Source organism: Limanda limanda, chromosome 6, assembly GCF_963576545.1.
Source record: "Limanda limanda chromosome 6, fLimLim1.1, whole genome shotgun sequence".
In the NCBI taxonomy this organism is placed as follows: Eukaryota; Metazoa; Chordata; class Actinopteri; order Pleuronectiformes; family Pleuronectidae; genus Limanda; species Limanda limanda.
Window position 1 is genome coordinate 29995290 of NC_083641.1, and position 10195 is coordinate 30005484.

Genomic DNA, 10195 nt, shown 5'->3' on the forward strand with positions numbered 1-10195 from the left:
CGGACTGGAGGACACATGTTCGTCCTCATGGTGACGGACTGGAAGACACATGTTCGTCCTCATGGTGACGGACTGGAGGACACATGTTCGTCCTCATGGTGACGGACTGGAGGACACATGTTCGTCGTCATGGAGACGGACTGGAGGACACATGTTCGTCCTCACGGTGACGGACTGGAGGACACATGTTTGTCCTCATTGTGACGGACTGGAGGACACATGTTCGTCCTCATTGTGACGGACTGGAGGACACATGTTCGTCCTCATGGTGACGGACTGGAGGACACATGTTCGTCGTCATGGAGACGGACTGGAGGACACATGTTCGTCCTCACGGTGACGGACTGGAGGACACATGTTTGTCCTCATTGTGACGGACTGGAGGACACATGTTCGTCCTCATTGTGACGGACTGGAAGACACATGTTCGTCCTCATGGTGACGGACTGTAGGACACATGTTCGTCCTCATTGTGACGGACTGGAGGACACATGTTCGTCCTCATTGTGACGGACTGGAGGACACATGTTCGTCCTCATTGTGACAGACTGGAAGACACATGTTCGTCCTCATGGTGACGGACTGTAGGACACATGTTCGTCCTCATTGTGACGGACTGGAGGACACATGTTCATCCTCATGGTGACGGACTGTAGGACACATGTTCGTCCTCATGGTGACGGACTGGAGGACACATGTTCGTCCTCATTGTGACGGACTGGAAGACACATGTTCGTCCTCATGGTGACGGACTGTAGGACACATGTTCGTCCTCATGGTGACGGACTGGAGGACACATGTTCGTCCTCATTGTGACGGACTGGAGGACACATGTTCGTCCTCATGGTGACGGACTGGAGGACACATGTTCGTCCTCATGGTGACGGACTGGAGGACACATGTTCGTCCTCATGGTGACGGACTGGAGGACACATGTTCGTCCTCATGGTGACGGACTGGAGGACACATGTTCGTCCTCATGGTGACGGACTGGAGGACACATGTTCGTCCTCATTGTGACGGACTGTAGGAAACATGTTCGTCCTCATGGTGACGGACTGGAGGACACATGTTCGTCCTCATGGTGACGTACTGGAGGACACATGTTCGTCCTCATGGTGACGTACTGGAGGACACATGTTCGTCCTCATGGTGACGGACTGTAGGAAACATGTTCGTCCTCATTGTGACGGACTGTAGGACACATGTTCGTCCTCATTGTGACGGACTGGAGGACACATGTTCATCCTCATTGTGACGGACTGTAGGAAACATGTTCGTCCTCATGGTGACGGACTGGAGGACACATGTTCGTCCTCATGGTGACGGACTGGAAGACACATGTTCGTCCTCATTGTGACGGACTGGAAGACACATGTTCGTCCTCATGGTGACGGACTGTAGGACACATGTTCGTCCTCATGGTGACGGACTGTAGGACACATGTTCGTCCTCATGGTGACGGACTGGAAGACACATGTTCGTCCTCATGGTGACGGACTGTAGGACACATGTTCGTCCTCATGGTGACGGACTGGAAGACACATGTTCGTCCTCATGGTGACGGACTGGAGGACACATGTTCGTCCTCACGGTGACGGACTGGAGGACACATGTTCGTCCTCATGGTGACGGACTGGAAGACACATGTTCGTCCTCATGGTGACGGACTGTAGGACACATGTTCGTCCTCATGGTGACGGACTGTAGGACACATGTTCGTCCTCATGGTGACGGACTGGAAGACACATGTTCGTCCTCATGGTGACGGACTGGAGGACACATGTTCGTCCTCATGGTGACGGACTGGAAGACACATGTTCGTCCTCATGGTGACGGACTGTAGGACACATGTTCGTCCTCATGGTGACGGACTGGAGGACACATGTTCGTCCTCATGGAGACGGACTGTAGGACACATGTTCGTCCTCACGGTGACGGACTGGAGGACACATGTTCGTCCTCACGGTGACGGACTGTAGGACACATGTTCGTCCTCATGGTGACGGACTGGAGGACACATGCTCGTCCTCATGGTGACGGACTGGAAGACACATGTTCGTCCTCATGGTGACGGACTGGAGGACACATGTTCGTCCTCATGGTGACGGACTGTAGGACACATGTTCGTCCTCATGGAGACGGACTGGAGGACACATGTTCGTCCTCATTGTGACGGACTGTAGGACACATGTTCGTCCTCACGGTGACGGACTGTAGGACACATGTTCGTCCTCATGGTGACGGACTGTAGGACACATGTTCGTCCTCACGGTGACGGACTGTAGGACACATGTTCGTCCTCATGGTGACGGACTGTAGGACACATGCTCGTCGTCACGGTGACGGACTGGAGGACACATGTTCGTCCTCATGGTGACGGACTGTAGGACACATGTTCGTCCTCACGGTGACGGACTGTAGGACACATGTTCGTCCTCATGGTGACGGACTGTAGGACACATGTTCGTCCTCATGGTGACGGACTGGAGGACACATGTTCGTCCTCATGGTGACGGACTGGAGGACACATGTTCGTCCTCATTGTGACGGACTGTAGGACACATGTTCGTCCTCATGGAGACGGACTGGAGGACACATGTTCGTCCTCATGGAGACGGACTGTAGGACACATGTTCGTCCTCATGGTGACGGACTGGAGGACACATGTTCGTCCTCATGGTGACGGACTGGAGGATACATGTTCGTCCTCATGGTGACGGACTGGAGGACACATGTTCGTCGTCATAGTGACGGACTGGAGGACACATGTTCGTCCTCATTGTGACGGACTATAGGACACATGTTCGTCCTCATGGTGACGGACTGGAGGACACATGTTCGTCCTCATGGAGACGGACTGTAGGACACATGTTCGTCCTCATGGTGACGGACTGGAGGACACATGTTCGTCCTCATGGTGACGGACTGGAGGACACATGTTCGTCCTCATTTTGACGGACTGGAGGACACATGTTCGTCCTCATGGTGACGGACTGGAGGACACATGTTCGTCCTCACGGTGACGGACTGGAGGACACATGTTCGTCCTCACGGTGACGGACTGGAGGACACATGTTCGTCCTCATTGTGACGGACTGGAGGACACATGTTCGTCCTCATGGTGACGGACTGGAGGACACATGTTCGTCCTCATGGTGACGGACTGTAGGACACATGTTCGTCGTCATGGTGACGGACTGGAAGACACATGTTCGTCCTCATTGTGACGGACTGTAGGACACATGTTCGTCGTCATGGTGACGGACTGGAAGACACATGTTCGTCCTCATTGTGACGGACTGTAGGACACATGTTCGTCCTCATGGTGACGGACTGTAGGACACATGTTCGTCCTCACGGTGACGGACTGGAGGACACATGTTCGTCCTCATGGAGACGGACTGTAGGACACATGTTCGTCCTCATGGTGACGGACTGGAGGACACATGTTTGTCCTCATGGTGACGGACTGGAGGATACATGTTCGTCCTCATGGTGACGGACTGGAGGACACATGTTCGTCGTCATAGTGACGGACTGGAGGACACATGTTCGTCCTCATTGTGACGGACTATAGGACACATGTTCGTCCTCATGGTGACGGACTGGAGGACACATGTTCGTCCTCATGGAGACGGACTGTAGGACACATGTTCGTCCTCATGGTGACGGACTGGAGGACACATGTTCGTCCTCATGGTGACGGACTGGAGGACTCATGTTCGTCCTCATTTTGACGGACTGGAGGACACATGTTCGTCCTCATGGTGACGGACTGGAGGACACATGTTCGTCCTCACGGTGACGGACTGGAGGACACATGTTCGTCCTCACGGTGACGGACTGGAGGACACATGTTCGTCCTCATTGTGACGGACTGGAGGACACATGTTCGTCCTCATGGTGACGGACTGGAGGACACATGTTCGTCCTCATGGTGACGGACTGTAGGACACATGTTCGTCGTCATGGTGACGGACTGGAAGACACATGTTCGTCCTCATTGTGACGGACTGTAGGACACATGTTCGTCGTCATGGTGACGGACTGGAAGACACATGTTCGTCCTCATTGTGACGGACTGTAGGACACATGTTCGTCCTCATGGTGACGGACTGTAGGACACATGTTCGTCCTCACGGTGACGGACTGGAGGACACATGTTCGTCCTCACGGTGACGGACTGGAGGACACATGTTCGTCGTCATGGTGACGGACTGGAAGACACATGTTCGTCCTCATTGTGACGGACTGTAGGACACATGTTCGTCGTCATGGTGACGGACTGGAAGACACATGTTCGTCCTCATTGTGACGGACTGTAGGACACATGTTCGTCCTCATGGTGACGGACTGTAGGACACATGTTCGTCCTCACGGTGACGGACTGGAGGACACATGTTCGTCCTCACGGTGACGGACTGGAGGACACATGTTCGTCCTCACGGTGACGGACTGGAGGACACCTGTTCGTCCTCATGGTGACGGAGTGGAGGACACATGTTCGTCCTCATGGAGACGGACTGTAGGACACATGTTCGTCCTCATTGTGACGTACTGGAGGACACATGTTCGTCCTCAAGAAGAACATCTGGACGTTGACCTGGAGAAGTCAACTTCCACTTCACTGGAAATGAAACAGCCGTCCCGTCCTCCTCTCACTGACATGTGGACAGACAGCTGGACTCTGTCTCTTTAAGGAAGCTGCAGGACCTTTGTATGCTGAGGACACGCCTCTGAACCGGACACCTCGACCAATCAGGAGGCCGAGGAGGAGGAGTCAGAGGAGGAGGAGTCGTCCCCTCTCCCTGTGCTGGGAGGAGTTTGTCAACAGTCACAAGCAGAAATGGAGAGAAGTCAAATCCTGTCTGTGACTGAACAGCAGCTGTTAGAGGACGAGTCGTCGTCATGTGACAGCAGCCGGACCAATCAGTGAAGACGACGTCCTGACCAACGAGATCCAATCAGCACGAGCCGTCTCCAAACGTCTCAGCTTCTGTTCGTCCAGAGTCAAACGAGCCGCAGCGTTTCAAACTAAAACCAGAGCGTTCGCTAACTTCTCCACGTCGGTCTCGTGGATGTTTGAACCAAACCAACTAAGAGCTTCATCAACTACCAACCGTCACCACTAGGGGAGCCGCTGCTCCGAAGCCTCAGTTTCACACTCTGTTCAGCGCCATCTTGTTTTATTTTTTCAAAAGGAAATACCAATATTTGGAGCGGCAGTGGATGGAGCCTGACTGAGAGCTTGAGGACACGCCCACATGCCCCCATTGGACAGTACTAGCTGTCAATCACCTGTGGTACCCCCCCCCCACCCCCTCACATCCGGTGCTTTATGGTCTGTTTGTCTCTAAATGATCATAATTCACTGAATGAACATCAGCTGTTTGAAGAAGACTTCAAACTAGAGACTGAGACAGAAACTCCTGAATGTTACTGACGTTATAAAGAGAGAAGAAGAGTCACTTTCTATAGAAACTACCAGAGGAGTCGCCCCCTGCTGGTCAGAGAGAGAAGTCACTTTCTATAGAAACTACCAGAGGAGTCGCCCCCTGCTGGTCAGAGAGAGAAGTCACTTTCTATAGAAACTACCAGAGGAGTCGCCCCCTGCTGGTCAGAGAAGAAGAGTCGCTTTCTATAGAAACTACCAGAGGAGTCGCCCCCTGCTGGTCAGAGAGAGAAGTCACTTTCTATAGAAACTACCAGAGGAGTCGCCCCCTGCTGGTCAGAGAGAGAAGTCACTTTCTATAGAAGCTACCAGAGGAGTCGCCCCCTGCTGGTCAGAGGAGAAGAGTCACTTTCTATAGAAACTACCAGAGGAGTCGCCCCCTGCTGGTCAGAGAAGAAGAGTCGCTTTCTATAGAAGCTACCAGAGGAGTCGCCCCCTGCTGGTCAGAGAGAGAAGAGTCACTTTCTATAGAAACTACCAGAGGAGTCGCCCCCTGCTGGTCAGTAGAGATAACACAGGTTTCAGACACTTGAGCATTGGCTTCACCTCCTGGACCCAGAGTCTATTTTTATAAACTGTGATCGTAACACAACTTGTGTCTCCTGCAAGTAACACTACATCAAGATAGTACTTTGAAAAGTATTTGAGTAGATGTACTCAGTTACTCTTCACCAGACGATAAGAGGAAAGAAGCTGAGTGGAAACATGTGTGTGTGTCTGTGTGTGTACGTGTGTGTGTGTACGTGTGTACGTGCTGAACTGCATTGTCTGACTATCATGGGACCAAAGGTGTGTGTGTGTGTGTGTGTGTGTATCTGTGTGTGTGTGTATCTGTGTGTGTGTATCTCTGTGTGTGTGTGTGTGTGTGTGTGAGAGTGAGAGTGGAGGTCATGTGAGGTGATCCTGCCGTCAGTAAATATAGATCATATCTTCATGGTGTGTTCACCGTGTGTTTGTGTTATTTGACACAAACACAGGGTGAACACACAACGTCTGAACGTCGTCCTGCTCACGACAAAGGTCAAGTAGCCTCACTTTGATCACACACACATGAACACACACATGAACACACACATGAAGACACACATGAACACACACATCAGTCGTTTCTGATCACAACTTTCTCTCTTCAGCCTGAAACAATTCAAAGTGAGAAAACAGAGGAAGTAAAAGCAGCAGTTACCAGGAGGTGATTCATGTCTGTGTGTCTGCGGCGGTGTGTGTCTGCGGCAGTGTGCTGAGCCTCGGTTCACCCTCACAAGGACATGCGCGCACTCAAACACACACACACACACACACACACACACACTCAAACACACACACACAGTATCAGTGTTTCTGAATCTCTGCCAAACTACGATCTGCTGCAGAGACCAAACTACAGCAGCTGGAACTCACATGAAATATACGTCTTTTAAAATGAGATTTAATTTGACCTTAATTTATTTTCAACTTATTTAAAAACCAACTCTTTTTGAAAAACAGATTTATTCTGTTGAGTCGCCTCATAACTGTATTTTATATATTTTCATATATTTTTATATTTACCATTTTATTCAATTCTTTTAATAACTTTATCTCGGATATTATTTCCTTCACTTCTTTTGAGGAACGATTACTTGACATTTAAACAGTTTTTAACACATTTTGAACTTTGTGAAAAGTGCTGTAAGATTAAAGTTGACCTAATAATTCAGACCTAGCTAAACATATTTAAGACCTTATACGTAGTATCTTAACGTATTTGACTATATAAATTCAGATTATTGACTTTTGGACTTTTAAGAACCAGCAGTAATTATCTATTCACAGTTTTTCTTTCACTGTCTGAAACATTGTGAGATAAAATATTTCTTTTACATTTTCACTGATTTCAGAGAATAATTCATGGATCTTGATGAGAACAATAATAGGTTAGTAGTTACTGAATCTGCAATTATTAATCCAGACTTTTTGTTATAAACTCATCTATTAATAAAAACTGGTGAAATATGACTATGAAAAATATAAAGGTAAACATACAAAAAAATAGAAAATGAATAAATTGAATATTCCAGAAGAAATGGACTGATTAAGATTAAAGTTGACCTAATAATTCAGACCTAGCTAAACATATTTAAGACCTTATACGTAGTATCATAACGTATTTGACTATATAAATTCAGATTATTGACTTTTGGACTTTAAAGAACCAGCAGTAATTATCTATTCACAGTTTTTCTTTCACTGTCTTAAACATTGTGAGATAAAATATTTCTTTTACATTTTCACTGATTTCAGAGAATAATTCATGGATCTTGATGAGAACAATAATACATTTAGGTTAGTAGTTACTGAATCTGCGATTATTAATCCAGACTTTTTGTTATAAACTCATCTATTAATAAAAACTGGTGAAATATGACTATGAAAAATATAAAGGTAAACATACAAAAAAATAGAAAATGAATAAATTGAATGTTCCAGAAGAAATGGACTGATTAAGATTAAAGTTGACCTAATAATTCAGACCTAGCTAAACATATTTAAGACCTTATACGCAGTATCTTAACATATTTGACTATATAAATTCAGATTATTGACTTTTGGACTTTTAAGAACCAGCAGTAATTATCTATTCACAGTTTTTCTTTCACTGTCTGAAACATTGTGAGATAAAATATTTCTTTTACAATAATTCATGGATCTTGATGAGAACAATAATAGGTTAGTAGTTACTGAATCTGCGATTATTAATCCAGACTTTTTGTTATAAACTCATCTATTAATAAAAACTGGTGAAATATGACTATGAAAAATATAAAGGTAAACATATAAAAAAATAGAAAATGAATAAATTGAATGTTCCAGAAGAAATGGACTGATTAAGATCAAAGACACGTTCAATGCTTTATATCAAATGCTCGTGCTCCTTTTTACCTGAACGTTCCTTTTATCATCAGGTCTCTAATACATATGCATATTTACATAAGAACAATAAGAGGAAGAATACTTACGTCAGAACAAAGGAGAAGAACGCCACATTGACCTCAGAGAGTGACACAGCACTTTGAAAGAGAAGAAACTTCCACTGTTCAGAGTATTTGAGACTTTCTACTTCAGACGAATCCGATTGGACGAGTGATGGACGGTTCCAGTCCCCCCCCCATGAGGACAAGTCCCGTCCCAGCTCCTGCTCAGCAGAACCCGCTGGAGGACAGGGTGCCTCAACAGATCAGCTGCCTCATGGACCTTCTGGCCAGGGAGAGCGCCAACCTGAGCACCGAGCACCACTGGAGGATCCAACTGAGCCAGGAGGTGCAGGAGCTCCAACAAGAGCTGGACCGGCAGAAGAAGCTGAAGGAGATGTTCATCCACAGAGGAAAGGGCACGAAGCAGGAGCTGGAGCGGCTGCAGAGGTACAGCGACGCAGAAACCCTCAGCGCCATGAAGATCGCTTCTCAGGTGAACAACACCATCAAGAGGAAGAAGAAGAAAGACCTTCAGACGGACTACGAGGAGCTGCAGGTGGCTTACGTCATCAAACAGGAGACGTTTTACAATGAGCTCCAGGAGGAGAAGAAGAAGTATAACGCTCTCCAAGAAGAGCTGGAGACGCTCAGAGCTTCTCACCGGGACAACAGCCCAAGCTGTGAAGCTGATGTTCTCACTGCCAGGCTGCAGGCGGAGCACCTCCAGCAGGAGCTGGAGATCCAGATCAGGCTTCGTGAAGAAAGAGCGTTACACGATGAGCTCCTGATGAGGAACCTGATGGAGGAGCTGGAGGAGCTCCGTCGGCAGATCACAGGAATGAGACTCGTGCAGCAAAGTGCTTCTGAGCAGGAAACCGTTTTACAGCAGGAGATGGATGAGATGAAGAGTGAGTTCCACCCTGAGCGCTGTGGAGAAGGTCAGGGGGATCACACTGTGGAGTGGTCTCATTCCAATGTTCTCCATGATCCAGGCCAAAAAGAGCAGGAGAAGCTCACAGATTATTACCAGGAGGTCTGCCAAAGTCATGCAACCAACCAGAAGCTCAACACCAAGGAGGAGGAGAAGAACGTTCTCCAAGAGGAGCTGGAGACGCTCACAGCTTCTCATCAGGAATTCTACCAAAGTCATGAGGCTGATGTTTCCAGGACTGAGCTCACTGAGGAGGAGTCTCTCTCCAACGTTCTCCCCAACGTTCTCCCCAACGTTCTCCCCAACGTTCTCCCCAACGTTCTCCACAACGTTCTCCCCAACGTTCTCCACAACGTTCTCCCCAACGTTCTCCCTAACGTTCTCCCCAACGTTCTCCCCAGCGTTCTCCCCAACGTTCTCCCTAACGTTCTCCCCAAAGTTCTCCCTAACGTTCTCCCCAACGTTCTCCACAACGTTCTCCCTAACGTTCTCCACAACGTTCTCCCCAACGTTCTCCCCAACGTTCTCCCCAACGTTCTCCCCAGTGTTCTCCCCAACGTTCTCCCTAACGTTCTCCCCAACGTTCTCCCCAGCGTTCTCCCCAACGTTCTCCCCAGCGTTCTCCCCAACGTTCTCCCCAACGTTCTCCCTAACGTTCTCCCCAACGTTCTCCCCAACGTTCTCCCTCACGTTCTCCCCAACGTTCTCCCCAACGTTCTCCCTCACGTTCTCCCTGAGCCCAAACGCAAGCAGCTGCCTGAGAAGAGAGAGAAACCAAAGAAGGTTTCACTCAGGAAGAGAATCTGCCTCTTTCTGGGTTTGAGGAAACCACAGCGGTGGAAGAAGTCAGCGGCGCCG

The 10195-nt window shown here is 48.5% G+C and overlaps 1 protein-coding gene across 1 annotated transcript in view; it reads right to left on the reverse strand.

Moving 5' to 3' along the window:
* Nucleotides 1-6733, reverse strand: part of LOC133003103 (cytochrome c oxidase subunit 7A1, mitochondrial) — a 12514-nt gene extending 5781 nt beyond the window's left edge. The window contains exon 1 of the mRNA XM_061072700.1: nt 6639-6733. Within this exon, the coding sequence (XP_060928683.1) occupies nt 6639-6653 (15 nt within the window). The 5' untranslated portion in view covers nt 6654-6733. The remainder of the gene's footprint in view (nt 1-6638) is intronic.
* Between the last annotated feature and the right edge of the window lie 3462 nt (nt 6734-10195).